Below are 19,674 nucleotides of genomic sequence, written 5' to 3'. Positions count from 1 at the left end.
TACATGTAAATAGAAACTCCTAGTTATAGAACAACCTAATTCTTTCATTAGTACAGGACTACTATTCTATCTAAATAACCTAAAATATGAGATAATCTTTACTGATAACCCAAAATATGAGATAATCTTTAAAAATTAAATTGGTACAGAGATTTACAAATTTTTACTTTTCCTGGGTGCACACAAGAAGCAAAAATGCTCAGGGAATAACCACAAAAAAGACATGCTGGACCTAATCTAAAAAAAAAAAAAAAAAAAAAATTGTTTACAACAATTGAGAATTGTTCTCCAAGACTGGGTTTTAGAAGACAAGAAGATAACCTTTAAGTATGTTCACTCTGTTTCAATGGTGAGCTCACAGTCAAAGTCATGGGTATACAATGCAAAAACTTTTCTTTTTTAAGCAATAAAGTCAGTCACAATGGTTCAATACGGTTAATGCAGCAAAATCTTTTATATTTCTGAAGACTACAGGTGTATATTTCAGATGGCAATGAATAGCTCACAAACTTCTATGGAGCCCCTTTAACACACTGGAACCCTTCATGTTTCAACCCAAGATGAAGTTATCAGCTACACTGGCCAGTACTCAGTGCGACATCCCCGGCCCTCTGATCCTGCGACCCAGGCACCGGGGACACTTACGATGTAGTTCTGCAGCAGCAGCGCCACCGACTCTCTCCTCCCGTATTTGATGATCCAAGACTTCAGCTTCGACTCTGCAAGAACCAGCAGTGAGAGCAGACGGTACTTTAATTCTAGAAATTCCATTTTCATTAAGTGCAGTTCTGATGTGGAGGAAACGAAATGAAACCTAGAAATAAAACAAGGAGAATGCACAGAATGTAACTAAGTAACAGAGCGGGGCTTACTTAACCTGTCACAGTCCGGGAGGAATCTAATGTAGGCACCGGGTCTTCTAAACTCTGGCTGATCAATCACTATCTGGAGATCAGATTCCTTTTTCTGGCTCTGGGTTTAAAGGCGAATCGGGATTGAGTGAAGCCTTTGATATAGCTCTTTCCCCTGCCAGCATCTCTCATCTGTTTCTTTTATACACTGTTCTTGCAATATTACATAATGTTCCTCACAGCCCTGAATAAAAATACAGCCTCTGAAGAAACCAGTTCTGTGATTTCCAGGCTCTGAACACAAGCAGGTTAACTCTTTAATTAATGATACGTTAGCATGCTGGCGTGCTTTAGCATATGTTATGGGAGTCCAATTTTACTCTACCAAATGTAAGCCTTTCTGTACAAGAAAATACAAATGCATAAAAAAAAGGAAAAGCGATGAAAAAGCATTCACCGGGCATTTTACAAAGAGGCTTCATCTAAGACATCTGCTTACCTCTCGGCCATGTCCTCTAGCTGGTCAGGTGGCACTGGGATCCCGTTGACCGACCGGGTCCGGTAGATTTCATGGAAGGCTCTTTTGTGGGCATCTGTGTTTTGAAGCAGATCCTAAGATATGGTTTAAGAAAAAAATAATAAAAAAAATGAGGCAACATGTTCACAGGAGGCTAAGAAGCATAATTTGCAGCCTGCACCGATGAGTCAATGTGTTCGACAATTTGATGCTGTTGCCACATCCACATGGGGCTCAGCGCCTGTCGCAGGCTTTCCCCTCGCACAGGAGCCCGTGCTGGTCTGCAAGGCCCGGCTAGCGCTGCGCCTGACGATCATGGCATCTTTTAAACACACATGCCACTCGCACAGCGATGCATTCACACGTTTTAAAGGTACATGATCCAAAGGGAAATGGCATGATTGCCACACACAGTGATTTGGTGGCATTTTTCTCCTCCCTGGAATTTTGAGATATGCTGGTTTTTAAACGCTTACCACTAAGCACAACTAGTTTAACCCTTTAACGGCAAAAAATATTGGACGCTATGGTTTTTGTTTTTTTTTTTATTTTGAATGCACGCAAGCTATCATAAAGTGGTATTTGCTTGCCATCTAAAGTAACTTGACTATATTACAACATTTTATGAAAATACCCTTATGGTTGGAGGATTTCAAGTAAGCACAGGGAATTTCCCGTAGATATCACATGTTAAGTGTGTAAGTATTCTTTGCAGACTGTGTAAGTATTCTTTGCAGACTGCATTTGTATTTTCTTGTACAGAAAATACATAATTTGAATAATTTATTTAGATTAATTTGAATCTCCCTTGGTTTGTTTTCAGAGGTTTTCACTGTCAACAGACTTATTTATATAAGGATTTACATGAATTTCACAATTTCTAGGCAATTGTAAAGCAAGACAGAGGTGAACAATTTCATGCCATATATTCTAAAGCCTCGTTTATTTCTCAATAGCAGAATAAATACTCAACAGCTTGCCACTCACTGAAAAGTAAGACACCTGAGTCCACCAGAGTGATATGTTTAAGTGAATATTGTTCCTCCCACACCAGGATTTAGTGGGTTAATTGGAGAAAACAGAAGCAAAAAAAGAGCCTAAAGCCTTATGAGAAACACTTGATGGGAGGGAAGAATGAAAGGCTCTCATGCTCTAAATTAAAATGTTTGAAGTCATATGTGTTTGTTGACATACGTGACATTAATTTTGGGGCAGGATATTAATTTTTACATTGTAGAAAAAGCCAGGGGCGAACTATTTCTATCCTGACATACTGGTATTTGGCTGTATCTATGTTTTAACCTGCTTTGAGTCTGTAGGTAACTGCACAGACACTCACAGATCTCTCTCGCCCAGAAAGAGGGCAGTACGTGCGGCCAAGCTGGTCCAGAGGAGAGAGGGCTGTTCGGGAGCAGCTACTGCTGTATTTCAGGCACTCTCTACCTCCCTTCTATGATCCAGACACATTTCTACGTCAAATCTGCTTTATCATTTCTCTGTCTGAACTGATGAGAATTCCATTTCCCAGTTACTCAGTCCCCAAATCAGTGTCATGTCTGACTCCCCTTCCTTCATAACCAATATCTAATGCTGAAAATTTTCTTTGCTCTGACCTAAAATTTTATTCAGAATCTGACCATTTCTCACCATCTCCACAACGACCACTCTGGTTCTGGTGACTCTATTTGGATTATTGAAACTGGTTAAGTGGCTCCTGCCCTTTAACCCAATCTATTCTCACACAACAGCTAGGGTGATACCATTAAAAAAGTGGTAATAATTGCCCTGGCTGGTGTGGCTCAATTGGTTGGGCATCATCCTATGTACACCATGAGCTTGCCAGTTCAATGACTAATTGATGTTACGCTCTCACATAGATGTCTCTCTCTCTCTCTCTCTCTCTCTCTCTCTCTCTCTCTCTCTCTCTTTCTCTTTCTCCCCTCAATTTTCCTTCCTCTCTTTCTAAAAATAAATAAACTATTAAAATATTTTTTAAAAAGTGATAATATCATTCCTCTGGTAAGAAAGTAGATGGGTAAAGATGGTTAGGATATGACAGAGAAAACCAACAATGCCAAAAGCACAATTAAGGAGAGTGAGAAGGTGCAAAGAAACAATATGGAGCAAACATAGGGGCTTAACTGTGGGCACAGAAAAGATTACCAAAAAACAGAAGAGACAATTTTGAACAATTTTCTGATAATAATTTTGAAAAGTTAGGCAAATGGCACAAATTCTTAGAAAACACGAATGAGCAATATTGACCCAATTAAAAATTTGGAAGCCTGGATATTTCTAAAACCATTTTTAGAAGCTGGGAATACAAGAGAGAAAAAACAAGCAATGAAGTTGCCCTTATGGAGCTGAGATGACAGTGTAGGAAATCAGGCAATAAATGAGGTAACTGATTAAAACAGTAGTTACAACGAAGGGGGAAAGAGAGTGTAATTTCAAAGAGGTGGCCACGAAAGTGTGGACGGTAAGGTAACCTTTCTATAAAGGCCCAAAGACAAAGAGGCACATCATGGGAATATCAGTGGGAGAACGTTTCAAGTCAAGGGGGAGAACATTCCAGAATGATGGCAAGGCAAAGGCCTTGAGGTGGGAATGTGCTTGCCTGTGTGATGTCATCATTTCAGTGAGCTTCCACTGACTGCAATACTTAAAAATGCAACACCACTTAATACTTCCTGTCCTTTTGGCTTCTACTCGAACATTTATTATGTTTATTATTGCTGATCTTCCTCCTCTCACTAGAAGTTAAGTTACATAGGGTAGGGCTTTTTGCCTATTTTGCTCATGGGTGTATCACAAACGCTTAGAACACTGCTTTGCACGTAATAAATATTGTGGAAAGACTAGAAAGCCAGAGCCATAGGAAGAGAAAGAAAACTAGGAAACCAAATGAAGAAAGTGCGTCGAGGATAAAGGGGTAACTGTGTAAAATGATTCTGATAGTGATACCATCGGAATTAGCTAATTAATAATAGGAAAGAAGGAAAAGGAATGCCAGATATTATAGGCATGTCATTTGGGGCAGCTTCACTTGTGAAGTTTCAATTTCACACTCCCCATGGGATACTGGCCTAGTCCCTGCAAAACACTAGGGGAAGAAATCCAACAAAGAGAAGACAGACACATGCCCAGTAACGTTGGGGTGACATAGAAAAGGTATTTGCCTGTCAATAACATCTGGGAACAGAGACGGTTGACCAGAATGGGTGTGGCCACTGCAAGTTCATCAACATTTGGAGATATATATCTATCTCTATCTCTATCTCTATCATCTCTATCTCTATCTCTATCTCTATCCATCTCTATCTCTATCTATCTATATCTAAAAGGAATTCTATCTCTTGTTGCTTTTGTTGCTTGGAGTACACTCTTTTGATTCTCCTGTATTTGCCCCTATGGTCCACAGCTATTTGAACCCCACACACAATGGATTCACAGACTTTAGTGGGGAAACCAGGCAAACTAGCCTGATGCTGGACTGGACCCTGCACCAACATTGAAAGGGAGCTCTGAACACTGACTCTGATTTCAGCTCTACCAAAGCCCCAGCTACTGAAGTCCAGTCTCTTCTATGACTGGACTAAGGGAAATGGACACTTGAAAACTCAGAGGTGTAATTCCACAGAAATAAAGGTTCCTACAATATCTCATCTTCCCATGAGGAACTCCGGAAATGCTTATCCTAGCCTTACCAAGAACCCCGCCCCCACGAGCAACCTGGGGAGACGAGCCCCTCTCCTATTCTGTAACAACAGGGGAGGTAATGTGAGGCCTGAGAATTGGCCACTGAGTGAGGATCAAGGAGATCCCTGCTTGGGATGGACAGCATTGCTAGGGATAATTTGGTTGGAATGGGTTCTGGGAAGAATGGGGGGAGAGTGTTTTGGAGCCAAAATGAAAGCATAGACAGCTCTTTCCAAGAGCTTTGCTGTTGTAAAAGGAAAGAGGAAAAATGGGCAGTAGCCAGATGGGAAAGTATAGTTAGGAAAGAGACACGTTTTCTTTATTTTATTGTTTTAAAGAAAAAGAATTTTTAAGATGAGAGAAATAGCAGCCTACTTTATGTGGGTAGGGAATATCCAGCAAAAGAGAGAGAAAAGCCACAGAGAAGGGGGGCCCTTGGGGAGCTGCCCCCGCAGAGGAGCAGGGGGGTGGGATCTAGTGCACGTGGGGCGGGTGGGCCTTCGCTCGGAGCACAGATGGTCCCCCCTAGTAACAGAAGTGAGGACAGAGATTCAAGCACAGATGCCCGTAGGTGGGATGCTGTGGTCGTGGGAGCTTGCGGAAATTCTTTTTTGATTGCTTCTATTTTCCCAGAGAAATAGGAAGCCCTGTCAGCAGCTAAGAGTAAGGAGCGGGGAGGAGGTGTGGAAGGTTTGAGGAGACAAGGTATGACATAATTGTCCCCGGAATGGAGAGGGAATGGAGTCGGGAAATGCCTTTGGAGTGCCAGGCAGCCTGAAGGGCCCACCCGGGTTAGTCATCGCGCCCGGGGTGATTTTCTGAGCCACAGTCAGCTGCATGTGTGTGGGCAGGAGCTAGGCAGAGCGTGGGCTTTCCCCAGGGCTGTGCTTTCACCAGGGGAGTAGGACAAAGTGAGACCTGGATGAGGTGGGCAGTGTGTGTACAAGGAATAATCTGAATGACTGAGAACTGAATTTAAGCAGAGTACAAAGGGACCTAATTGATGGCACGGGAGGATGCGGGCAGTAAAATGGCAGTAGGATAGGGCACAGAGGAAATGAAGACTTGGGATTGGGGCGATTTTGTGTGGACGGTGAGATGCTGAGATAGGCACATAACCTTTTTCTGCCAAAACTTTACTTACCTGCAAAATGAGAATAATAATACCTATTTCAAATCCCCAATGTCAAGTGCTTAGCAAAATTAAGTACTTAGGACTGAAAGATGGCTAAATCCTCAAGTGTAATTAGCTATGATTATTGTTGTTAGCTTTCTAGATAACTGAGTATTAGGGCATCTGAAAAACAGAAAAGATTATAGAGGTGTAGCTTGTTTTCCAGAATAAGCATGTTTCTACATACATATAAGTTAATTTAAAAAAATAATAAAAAAACATTGGTCAAAACATAAAATGAACTCTTGAAAAAAATATATTTATCTGAATTCAATTTTCAAAGACTGCTTATATATTAAGTAATGAAAGATTGTCATGTGTTATATTAAAAAATGTGATGAATGTATAAAATCAAGAATTCTAGATCTTGAGGACATATTTAAGTTTTCATGGCATGAGCCGTAATTACTTTGGGACTGGGATGCGAAGATAATATTCTCAAACATTCTTGCTGACATATTGATGAGTCATCTATTGTGCTTTTCTCAATTTACTGCATTTTCAAGTGAGCCCAATATAGCAGAGCAGAGTACTGATACCAAATTGATGAACTGATTTTTCTGCTTTTGAGAAAAGTCTATCATTTTAGTTTTCCTAACCATGATTCACATTTCTCACATCACCAAAGCTTAGCTTACTATAGGCACCTAATAAATATATTTTGAATGAATGAAAATTTACCTTATAATTGACAATTACATTGCTTTATGACTCTACGACTTCAAATACCTATGCCCAGATCTAGTATGAGTTCCTACCTCAGTAAAAAGATCATTCTGGAAACTTGCCTGGAACTTCATCTTAAATTAGCCCCTACCAGCCTCTGCTCGCTTCCTATTGTCTTCTCATCCTGTTCCCTAGCTTTCAGTCTAATCCTGTCTGGTTTTCAGTCTCAGATAACCATCATCTCTGATTCCTACCCTTCCCTCCTCCCCACTCCAGTTCACTTCTGGTTTTCATGGTTGTTTACTGCTCTTTGGCAGAGAGATGCTTCCGGCTGCACACTTAGTGGTTGGCACAGGGTCTCTCTCTCTCCAGGGAACTAGAAGAGACAAGAAGAACCTCAAATCCTATAATCACTGAGAAGACTAACAGCATGCATCCAATTTAAATCCATACCCCATCAGGGGCAGATGCCGCCTAGAGTATACTCTGAATTAAGATTTCTGCTACATCTCTCATGCTAGTAAACAGCATAGTTAATATTGTAGGGCATTTTCTCTTTGGTGGAGCATTTCAATTAGATGTAAGTCTTTTAATGAACCACAAACACATGCTGTTTCTCAAACCTCTGGATTGGAGGCACCTTCAGCAGTCTCCCTGGTGCATATTAGCTGAATTGACACATTTATCCGCAATCAATATGCATTCTACACTTACTGGTACAACCCTATCGGACTCCTTTTGTATGAAATATTCACATTGGTTAAGCATTGTTTAATTGTTACAGGATTTACATGAAAACAATTTTGGAATTGTCTTTAGGGTGAACTGCTAATTGCTTAAAGTGGTGTTATTAGTGTAACACTGCTTTAGCATTTCCCCCTATTTTTAATATTCTGGGAATCTCAACATGGACGTGACCTAGGCTTTTCTGGAAGCCAAAATCCAATGAATAACAGTGTAACCAGGTGGGGAAACAACCACCAGCCTGCCTCCACCTGAATGCAATAGCGTGGAACTAGGCAGGTCTCAGTAGAGACTGATCCCATTAATGGGCCCACTCCAAATACGCAAGGCGCAATCCTTTATTCCATTCAGCTTATTCTACAGTGAGTTTCAGTTTGGCACTAACGTCATTTTTTGGTGGATATTTTTGTTGTTATGTGACATCTACAAAATCATGACTTCTATAAAAGCAATAACTAAATATTTGTGTTCCGGGTTATTTATAAGACTCTGAGTTCTGGAAAAGTCACGAAGCCTCAGAGCTGTATACGCAGTGCGGCCTCTCTGAATCAGTAGGAATGGACGCCCGGGAAGCCCGGTCAGTGTGAGTTCTAAACAGGCCACATCTCCACACCACATTATGCTGGAAGGTCTCCTGATCAGCGTTTTTACCTTGTGCTGCTCACGCTTCCGCTGTATTGTGTTGGCGGTTTCCTCATGGACCTGCTGAATGGTTATTTCCTCCCGCAGGGCCACCTCTGCCCTGTACAACCAGGCACCTATAGTGCCCAGCGGTGCAGGGAGAGATTTATCCAGCTGTATATGCCAATCAAAGAGCTGAAATGCAAAAGAAGAAAGACCGAATTATCTCCAATACCGAGGCAATCCCTAAAATTCCCCCAAATGATTTTAAAGCTTACATAAAGCTTTACGTTAATCATTTCAGGTTAACTTAATAAATATCAAATAAGAAATTATCTGTGTTCAATCTGATGCTTTGAGAATGCGGAGGAAATTGCAGTACAAGGACTGGGGTGTGGACAAGCTCAGGGGTGCAGGAATTTATGCACCAGCTCATGTGGATCACCCCACATGCCAGTTATCAGAAAAACCAGGGTCATCTAGACATCTCTGGACGCAGGCAAGTGTTCCGGATTCTTTTTATAGTTATACAATTCTGAACCATGTCTGCGTGTCTTCCACTTCAGTCAGTTCTCAAACACCTTTTTCCAGCTTGATGGAATGCCAGGTAGAATGGGGTAAGGTACTTAGAAACTAAGCCAGTATTTGATGAAACTTATGGGAAAAATAGATTATAGAAACAAAGAAAATAGGGAAGTTCAAGGCAAATAGCCCCCTTAGTGATAGAAATGTCACAGGTTTTAAAATCTTGGTCTTTAAGTTTGCAAAAGTTACTGAGCAATTTTCCTTCATGTTCATTGAAGACCAGATAAGAAGATAGGTTAAAGAATATAAAAATGAATGTGAATATGGGGAGATTATTAACTATTGATGAAACATGATTACGGAAAATGGAGAAGTTGTGAAGGCTCCAGTGTTAAATAACCCAGAGTTAATTTGTGTAAAGTGGGAAGTAGCCCTCATGGTCTTCCAAGATTTCAGTCTGTCATGTGGTCAATGGTGACAGCCCATGTAGGGCAGGCGAGGCAGGACAGGTGTTATATTAGCACTTCCATTAACTTACAGGACAAAGATTTTCCCACAGTAAAGCCTTTCCTACCTCAGGCAGAGGCAGGGGACCTGATGCAACATCACAGTGTAGAAAAGGATGATGGAAAATGTTCTTGACTAAACTACGTGAGCCCCATGGAGTTAATCGTGGGGGAACTCACCCTGGAGGACACTCGATCCCAGGACTGTTTCACCAATGCTTGGTCAAGTGACAATTTACCGTCTCTCTGTAATGGTTGTATTAAATGTTCAATCTGTTTCCTTTTCATTTCATATTGGACTCTGAAGTGCTTGAATGACTAGAAGAGGAAAAACAGCAACAACATGGCAACGAGTCAAAAAAAGCAAAGGAAACTACATTTCCTAAATAACAACCTTTTATATTTGGATAACACTCAATATATGTTGTTGATAATAACAATAACAGACATGATAAGAATAGCAGCTACCATTCATCATGCCCTGACCATGAGCCAGGCCCCAGACTAAGTACTTTCTACACATTTTATAGTAAATGAACACATCCTAAAAGGTGACTCCATGTTCACATGTGAATTGAAAATATCACTAACATGTGTACTGATGTTAAAGAACATGAGGCTGGCCCTACAGAATTTAACAGATAACAAACACGTCTAAAAGAATGTCCAAATCTCAGAGTGAACACACATGTAAATCTACATAAAGAACACTGGGGGGAGATGGTGAGTCAATATTTTACCACAGGGACTCCTATTAAACTTAATAAAAAATTACCAAAACATGAAATCAATCTTCAATGTTATTCCACAAAATTCTATACATGGAAAAACTGGAAAATACACTATTATTTGAAAGTGGAAACAGAGAGAAAATGTTGATGACACACAAACCCACAAACAGATTTCAGATGATCTCTAGCCCTAGTTCACAAAACTGGTGATCATACTGGCCCAGAGGAGTGTTTCTGTTCTGTGCTTTTCTAATCCTGTGGTTCTGATTTACAAAATAGCACCTGTGCAACAGGTCCTTTTACAACTTGAAATTTCGTTTATGACAATTTATGCTAAAACTAAAACTCACTAATGGACCAAATAAGTACATCCTTGCATTTCTATTCTCCATTTACTGGTTTAATCATTTATTTTAATGGAGCTCATCCCAGAAAATTTTATTTTGGGGGGAAAAGATTACATTGAATTTCAAAGCAAAAAAAAAGCATATCCTACACATTGTCTGCTTTGCCAACTTTAACCAATGTCGTATCGGTGGCATCATCCATCTAAATTCAGGCACACTTTGTAGATATGGTTATAGGAAGTCACACACTAATGCAATAGACAAATCTTTTATTGTTTGCCATGTTGACTCTCTCACATCATGATACCTTTTTTGTAGTGCAAATGATTGAAATATAATGTACACGATAGTATAGCTTTGCTACTAAAATGCCACACTACCTTAAGTATGAGGAAAATGTCAATGCTGCATAGAATAAGTCACAATTTCATTGGGAAACCTGTCGCATGATTTTGTGTCTTAGAAGTAGAAATTGGAAGCCAAGTCCAGTTAATAACAGTGTAACATGACTGGGGCAAACAACCACCAGCCTGGCCTCACCTGAATGCAATCGTGTGGAACTAGGCAGGTGGCTGTAGAAACTGATCCCATTAATGGGCCCACTCCAAATACGCGTGGCACAATCCTGTATTCAATTCCTCTTATTCTACAGTATTTTTTAATTTGGTACTGAAACCATTTTTTGGTGGATTTCTTTTGTTGTTATGTGAATCTGCAAAATCATGACTTCTATAAAAACAACTAGGTATTTGTGCCCTGGGTTATTTATAAGATTCTGAGTTCTGGAAAAGTCACGCAGCCTCAGAGCTGTATACACAGTGTGGACCCACCCAATTCAAACCACTTATTTATGTACAAACACAATTATTAAATCGCACGCAAGCAAGGTAATGCGCATGGTTTCTTTATGGACTTCTTTCATTCATATCACTGGAAATATTAAACATAGATTAAATGGCATATATGAATCTTACTCATGCAAAGCTTTTAAAAACTGAAGTCTCTTTTTCATGCATTACCTGATATTTATCCTGCAAGTTTGCTTCTATCATCTGTGCCCTTGTCAAATCTCTTTCGAATTGCTCTATCCAAACTTTTGTTTCCTTCAGCATTAGCCTGTCTTCTCTCTAGGAACCGGCAGATGTTATAATTTTATTAGAAACTGTGCATTTAATTGCTGATTAATACCAGATTGATCCTAGAGTAGACGTAATATTCAATCATTCAATTGTCTCTGAAAACTCTTCTCTCTCCCCACCATCACGTCTTATTGGAGAATAAAAATCAAGAGTGAATTCTGTAAAAGTACATTAATTTTATTTGAATACTAAAATTATCTCTATTTTTTCTCTCAAAAACACACACACACACATTAATTTAATTAAGAAAATGTTTACAAAAAGGGAATGTCTTAAAGGGAATGGTTGAAGTAGAAAAGCATATCGGGTGTATTCCCAACAAGAAAATTTTACTAAACCGTGTGAACTTTACTAAACCATGTGGGCCCAATATTGGGCAGAAGAGATGCGATTCACTCAGGATTATAAATTAACTGAATACTTACCTATTTCAATTAATGACTTCCTTCTTAATTATTTAAAATATTAAAAAGTCTTTAATTTTATTTTCCATTTCAAATATAATAAAAGCAAATCTTATCACTGTAAGGTTTCATTTTTATTAGTGCTATTAAGTGTTATTCAAGAGGCATTAATTGATGTCATATATTTAAAGATTAGTGGAAAAGTCTATGGGAGTGGCTTAGACTGTAATTAACATTCTACAATAATTACATGTGTTATTTGTTCTAATAGAAAGGAAAAGAAAACAACAGAATTAAGGTATTAAAAGAAACGTGTATATAAAAGCAAATACATGCAAAAGAATGGCTAACTAACTATGGAATGGAGGATGCTTGAAAGAAGTCACTAATTCAAGATTACTTAAATCTTACCTTAAGATTTTGGATAGAATTTGCAAAAAGTAGGAAATCTGGAAATATTTCCTAACAATATGAAAAGATAATATATAGGAAAATAATATAAATCAGGGACAAAATTATATAGGAAACAAGAAAAGAACAATGGGGAAGCATTTGTCTATAAATAAATAGTGATTTTAAGGGTATAGTTACTTTAAGATGTTTTTCATAGTTTTTTAAAAATATATTTTTATTGATTTCAGAGAGGAAGGAAGAGGGAGAGAGAGATAGAAACATCCGTGATGAGAATCATGAATTGGCTGCCTCCTGCATGCCCCCTACTGGGGATTGAGCCCACAACCCAGGCATGTGCCCTTGACCTGAATTGAACCTGGGACCTTTCAGTTCACAGGCTGATGCTCTATCCACTGAGCCAAACCGGCTAGGGCTTCATAAGTATTTTTTTTTTGTGTTTTTGTTTTGTTTTCATAACTTTTGAAGTATCAAATGTTTGAATCCAATAAGGCAATGTAGTATTCTGGCATTTGATGTTTTCATTTTAATTTGTAATAGTCATATATGGCAATATATGCATTTTATAAATGTCTTTTATAAATGCATTTTGAAATTTTAAACTTTTTAAAAGAATAATGTAGCCTGGCCAGCCAGCATGGCTCAGCGGTTGAGCGTCAACTGTAGACCTGGAGGTCAGAGTTTGCTTCCCCGTCAGGGCACAGGCCGGGTTGTAGGTTCGATCCTCAGTGCAGGGTGTGCAGGAGGCAGCCAATCAATGATTCTCATCATTGATGTTTCTGTTTCTCTCTCCCTTCCTCTTTGAAATCAATAAAAAATAATAATAAATAAAAAAAGAACAATGTCAAGAAAAGGTGTGTGGATTTATTTTTTTTTTCTCTCTAAAAATATGATCAGAGTATGCATCTCTCTCTGTCTCTACATCAACAATTAAGGCTATGCTGTGCTTCTGAAAGCAGCCAGTAATATTTGCTGCAATGAGAGAAGGAATAAGTGATAAACAACTGAATATTTAATTGGTGAGACACATGGATCAATAGGACTATTTTTTAAAAAAATTTACCATTGAGTACTGATTATCCAAGGAATATCTTTAGCTAAAAGTTTCTTTATCTGTTTTATTGATTGAGGTAGAAAAATTATTGTGTATATTCCAAGAAAGAAAATTTCATTTAAAATGGTATCTAATTTAAATAAAATTATTTAAATAAATTCATAAAGAGGACATAGAAATCAATTACACCCAAAATGGAAGCCTGGTAGATATATTGATGCCAATATTTTAAAAATTGATTTTAAAAAAGCACTATTTACTAAGACTTGCCTAGACAAGTACTGAGTGTTTGAAGTGATGGCATCAATAGTCCCCACAGGGATAGTCTATAAAATCTTCATGGTTCATGAGGCAGAATTAGGAGGTCATTTAGCTTCATTAAATGACTTTACATCATGAAAATATACATTTTTCTACTCAAAATAATCATTTTAGGTGGTTATGCCCAACTTCACAAATGCCACCTTAAAAGGCGCAAAGTTTAAAATATATATTTTCTCGAAATTAATTTCTGAAATAACCCTGTAGAAATCATTCGCATCCACTTTTTAGGGAAGGGACAGAGGGTATTTTTAAAAGAGCAATCAGAACTTTTTTTTCAGATAATGAGAATGAGCTCAGGGAAATAAAGCCTCTTTAGCAAAGTACATTAACAAGCTTATGCCAGGAGTGTGTGTGCGTTTCAGGTCTTTAAGGGTTTTTGTTTTAAATTCCTGTTCGTGAGCATTAGGAAAGCACCCCCTTTTGTTCCTCAGACTTTCCCAGCCACCAAATTTACTCATCCAGAGAGATGATTGATGTCAGAAATTAAAATACTACGAACTCTAAAACCAGATCAGAAATAAATCCAATTGGGTAACATAAAGACGTTAGATTTGAAAATCAGAGGGGAAGCTGGTTTTCTCGATGCTGTGTTGTCTAAAGTGCTTTCTTTAGAGTTTCTCATTTACATAGCAGCACCCCTGCCTGATTATAGTCTCAGAAACCCAGAGATCTCCCAAGGGCCCTAAGCACGTGCCTGGAGATCTATGCTGGGATTTGCACAGAGTCTGAGCTTTGGCCTCCTGGGATGGTCCGTAGGGACAATTACTCTGCTAGCCATAGGTAAGTTAGTCACTCAGGCTGTCCATGCTTCTGCCCGAATCCTGGCAAGGAACAAAAAAGGTTTCCCGAATCTGTAGTTTTTAAGAAACTACTATAGTTCTATCAAAATGCCGGATTAACTTCATCCAAGCAACCAGGGACAGGGTTCTGCTTAATTCTCTTATGAAGTCGCTGATTTCTATTAGTGCAACGCCTTTTTCTGTTTGAAAAGTTTGGGCTATGTTCCCCTGGCCTTTTTCCTCCTCAAACCTGTTTCTGAGTTTATTCTGAAAACCTATTTTATTTTGTTCTTTGTTTTTGCTGTTGCTCTTCATCGTGTTCTCAAACTGCTCTGAAAACTCTAGATGAGATTTAAGCAATAAAGACGGATTGTTTTTAACACATTTTGAAAATTCCATTTGTTACTTTTTCTGGTGTCGTTTTGCCTTATAATAAATTATCCATAATAAAAAAAAATACTACTTTTAACAAATTAGGAAAACGGTAATATCCATTGTTGTTAAAACCTGAGAAAACCGACTTTCTGCTGAACTAGCTAAAGTATAAAATGGGATAATTTTCCTACAAGGGATTTGAAAAGAAAAAAGTTTCAAAAAGCATTAAAAATCTGTTGGTCTTTAGCCTAGGAGGTGCATCTCTAAGACAGAACTATAAAACAATGCTTTATTGAAAAATTGTTCACAGAAGCATTGTTAATATCAGCAAAAAATCGGAAATTTCCAAAAATTAAAATTGAATAAATAAATTACTGTACATATATAAGAAGACCTAGAGAGAATGACATTGAAAAGTTTTGTACAATGAAAAGAAAATTTAAAATTGTATGTATACTGTGATTCTATTTTTGTTAAAATATTATATGTGCCTATAAGTACATAGATAAATGTTTGGATATCACACTAACACATTAAATGATTTTCTAGAATACATTCTCTGTAGAAGGTCAAACAGAGATAATTTCTTTTTTTCAAATTTTGTTTTTAATTATTACAATAAGCATATGTCATGTGAGCAGTATGAAAATATGTAAATGTTATTTAAACTATTGAAAGGCTAAAAAATCTAACCATGGAGAATAATTAGAACTTTTACAGATTTGCCCTGTGTGATGTGAACAGTAATTTATATAATAAAGTCTAAAAGTCAAAATTAGTTTTCATCGGATTGAATAGAACAGTGGATTCAAGATCTAGATGCACAAATGATGAGATGGATACGAAATGTCTTCCATCCTTAAATTACTAAAACAATGTTTCCCAACACCAATATCTTTCCTCAATTTTAACTTATCAGTGTTACATTCCCAGCACTTAATATTGCCTTTTCTGTCATAGTCAACATACAAATCAGAGAAGTCTTTCCCTCCAATCACCTCCCAAATCAGTGATATCTATTCTTTACTCAGTTGCTCAATATAAATATGCATTACAATTTAACTTTTTGGAAACAGCATGCTTATGTAAACATCTGAGTTACTGTCATTGAGTGCATATCAATACTTAAAGAAAAGCCAATACTTACATCATTCTCTAGCCCATCAGTGCCTGTATTGTGGACGTCAGGATAGTGTTTCAGAAACTGGGCTACATAGGTCATAATAGACTTCTCATCTGGTTTATCCACATCAACGTCTGGAAAAACCAAAACCAAATGAATTTATGTTAATTAGATTATAATGATACAAGCTTTGAAATCTAGCCAATTTACCAAAGATACTATACTAAAGGCAGAAGAAAAACATAATTGATATTTAGAAATATTTTGGGGGGGACAAATGTAGTCTGAATCATAGATAGTAGAAATTTTATAATTCATAAAGATGACATTTTAAGAGCTTTTAGAAAAGTAGTACTTGTTTCATTGAAATCTCAACATTAATTGATCAAAACCCTGAGATACTATTTGGCTATTTAGGCATTCTCCTAATTAATAAAATACACAAAATAGGTAAGTTTCAGAATTGCAGTGAGTGGGTAGCATTTAAAACACAGATGTGGCACTTACTAACAAGTGACTATCTAGCTTGCATAACTACATTTGGCCAAATATAGATCCCCCCCCCCCCAAATACAGAGCCACGATATCAAAGTGTCATTTGGAGCGATAGACTTATAGTGTGTTACCAATTATAGCAGTAAATATTTTTCAAAATGAAAATCAATACAGGGAGATATTATTTCTATTTGTGCTGTTCTCAAATTCTCAGTCCTTTCATAGAGTCGTGAAAATCATGTGTAATTTCCGGGTGTAAAACATACAAGTCTACTGAGTTGGGCAAATGCTATTGAATGTACCTTCAGGATCTAGTAACCTGGGGATCCCCAGCTCCGTTTCAGCAATGGTGAAAGCCTCCTCCAGGTTTTCTCGATTGGACCTTCCTTTCACCCTCTCCAAGTCCACTAGCTCTGGCCGAATAGCATGGATGACTGAATGAAAGGCAACCCCGTTTCTCCAACTCCGCCCAAAGTCTTTGATTTCTATTCCAGTATGCCTTCATGAGATTAAAAAAATAGAAAGATGTCACCGTTTGAATAGATAATATTCATTTTTTCTCAAGGCCTCGTGCAGAATCCAATGCTCTTAAGCAATAAATGATTAGATTAGAAAAATCTAATATAAAAATCTTTAAGTATGGCACTAGAATTTCTACATCTTAACTTCTTACCCTCTAAAATATTGTTTTGCTTAATTTTTCTCAAAACCAGTTAACTAGCATAGCCAGCCCCATATCATTTATTGCTTAAGAGAATTGGATTCTCAGTAAACTTAAGATTTACTTTAAATTATGTTTTAGCAATGTACATTCAGCTTTCGTAAAATACACTGTCCTAAAAAGAGCATCATAAGATATAATCACTGGCTTTCTCACAAATATTTAAAAAACAATTTTGTAAGACTTTGTTTGTCAAGTAGTCTTGAACACTGTCCTAGTTCTCTTAGAGTTTCTGTCTTTGGTAGAACATTTATAATTTCTTCAGCTGACATACTGGCCAATATCCACCAAGACTGGGCAGAATGATCTGTTATCTATTCATGTGTACATTCGCCTCTGGATCCATCTTACTTTTCTATCTATATTTTCCCTTTGCCCACATTTCCTCACTTAAAAACTACATAATTTAGTAACACTAATTATATCTTCTTTATGTTTGTTTTTGTCTTTCCTTATTTTGGCTTTTCAAACACTTTAAAAATAGAACTCCCTGTGTTTAGGGCCTCAATATTTTATAATGATAAGTGCTTGTTTACAACTATTTTCCGGAAGTGAAGAATAAGATCCAGATTAGATTTAGGCATCCAAAACAAAGCAGAAAGTGAGTTCATTTTACATGTCATTTCGGAAAATCAGACAAAAGCTCAGCTTCTATGTGAACAGATCTTACCATAAAATATTGCTATGCTCAACTGAAAGCTCTACTGAAATTGCTACAAAAAGATACTTTTTCAAAGTAGTATTTTTCTACCCAGCATTATCACATAAATGTACACACATGTAAATTCACTATACCTAGAAGGAAACAAAACTAGAAGCAAATTATTCAGCCATAAAGCTGAAGTTGACAAAGAAATCCACATTCCAGCTAGAAGATGAAACCAAAGGATAAAATGAATAAATAAAATTGCTAGAAACTTTCAGTAAATAATAACATGTATATTTCAAAATGTGAACCTTAGTTCACATCATTACTAAAGGGAACCCAATAGTCTTACAACGAGATAACCAAGTTTAAATCTTAAATTTATTTGTGTAAAGATTATTTAATAGGAGCAAAAGTCCAAAGCAATAGAATTATCCCACATGCTACTAATCAAAGTGTAGGGATTAAATGACTTAATCAGACCTAGTGACATAAATGAAGAAGGAACTGGTTTTATCACAGCATTTTCCTAGAGTATTAGTATTTACATTTTAACTCAAGGAAAGAGTGAAGCGAGACCTGAAGCAGAGCCATTCACTCAAACGCCTCTTCAAATTTTGCAGTCATGGGAAGATGCACGCGGTATACATTGGTAACTCACATTCTTCAAGGGTTTCAAATGTAACCCAACGCCTGGGACTTACTTGGCTGCTGTGTACTGAACCCACTTTAACAAAGCCTTCTTGGCGTTTCCTTGGATCTTGGTGGCCACCTTCCGCTTGCTGGGGGGGCTGGCGGCCTCGGAGCTGACCGTGCTGTCCACAGAGGATGTGCTGCTGGACAGGGACTGCAGCTGCGGCAGGTTGCTGGTCAGCTCCTCGATCTATGTGGGCGGCAAAGGTGGGCGAAGATTTAGGAATTATCTTTGTTCTTCTTTCCTTGGATGGTTCACTTTTCTAATTAAAAATACTTTATCGTAACTCCCTTAACACTGTTGACAAAAGGTAAGTATTTAAAGGGCAGGATGGATGGATGTCCTACTCCGTGTACTTCTTGCTGTATTTAGAACTACACCTCTGTGTCTTATACACAGTAATAAACACTCTAATCCATGCGAATTAATAAATAAAACCTAATAGTTACCCAAACTCATGGAACGTACAACACCAAAAGGGAAGCCGAATGTGAACTGCAGACTTTGAATGATAATGATGTGTCAATATAGGCTCATTAATTCTCAAAAATATACGGCTCTGGTCAGGATGTCGATTATGGGGTGGCAATGCATGTGTGGGTGTAGGGTTATAGAGGAAATCTCTGTATCTTAGGTTCAATTTTGCTGTAAACATAAAGCTGCTCTAAAAAAAAAAAAATGAAGGCTAGACTGGCCAGTGGTGCTCAGTGGTTGAGCATTGACCTGTGAACCAGGAGGTCACAATTCGATTCCAGGTTAGGGCCCATGCCTGGATGTGGGCTCAATCCCCAGTGTGGGGCATGCAGGAGGCAGCGAATCAATGATTTTCTCTCATCATTGATGTTTCTATCTCTCTTTCCCTCTCCCTTCCTCTCTGAAATCAATTAAAAATGTATTTTAAGAAATGAAGGCTAGAACTGTTATTCTGGATGGGATGGCAAGTTCATTTCTCTCCTTAACGTCTAATAGGAGCATAGACCTGCTCCCTTTCAGACAAAGAAAAGCGTTCTGAACTTGCTATAGCAATATTTCATATTCACTGCATCCTGCCCACTTTTCAGATCGGGCACTTATGCCAGAATTCTTCAGGGAGGTACATGTACAACTCCTTTAGAGAGAAGAGGAGGA

The 19,674-nt window shown here is 37.9% G+C and overlaps 1 protein-coding gene across 12 annotated transcripts in view; it reads right to left on the bottom strand.

Annotated features, from left to right (window-relative positions):
- SYNE1 (spectrin repeat containing nuclear envelope protein 1) overlaps positions 1-19,674 on the bottom strand; it is a 387,376-nt gene that overhangs the window by 272,879 nt on the left and 94,823 nt on the right. For 11 of the 12 annotated variants that reach the window (XM_036316912.1, XM_036316911.1, XM_036316914.1 and 8 more), the window contains 9 exons: positions 18,557-18,735; positions 16,788-16,984; positions 16,015-16,124; positions 12,336-12,386; positions 11,401-11,508; positions 9,484-9,621; positions 8,303-8,467; positions 1,351-1,463; positions 646-814 (listed from right to left, as the gene is read on the bottom strand). In XM_036316912.1, the coding sequence (XP_036172805.1) occupies positions 646-814; positions 1,351-1,463; positions 8,303-8,467; positions 9,484-9,621; positions 11,401-11,508; positions 12,336-12,386; positions 16,015-16,124; positions 16,788-16,984; positions 18,557-18,735 (1,230 nt within the window). The remainder of the gene's footprint in view (positions 1-645; positions 815-1,350; positions 1,464-8,302; positions 8,468-9,483; positions 9,622-11,400; positions 11,509-12,335; positions 12,387-16,014; positions 16,125-16,787; positions 16,985-18,556; positions 18,736-19,674) is intronic. The other variant, XM_036316913.1, reaches the window with a different exon arrangement.

This window comes from Myotis myotis, unplaced genomic scaffold, assembly GCF_014108235.1.
Source record: "Myotis myotis isolate mMyoMyo1 unplaced genomic scaffold, mMyoMyo1.p scaffold_m19_p_7, whole genome shotgun sequence".
Classification (NCBI taxonomy): Eukaryota; Metazoa; Chordata; class Mammalia; order Chiroptera; family Vespertilionidae; genus Myotis; species Myotis myotis.
This window is presented reverse-complemented; position numbering and strand designations above follow the sequence as displayed.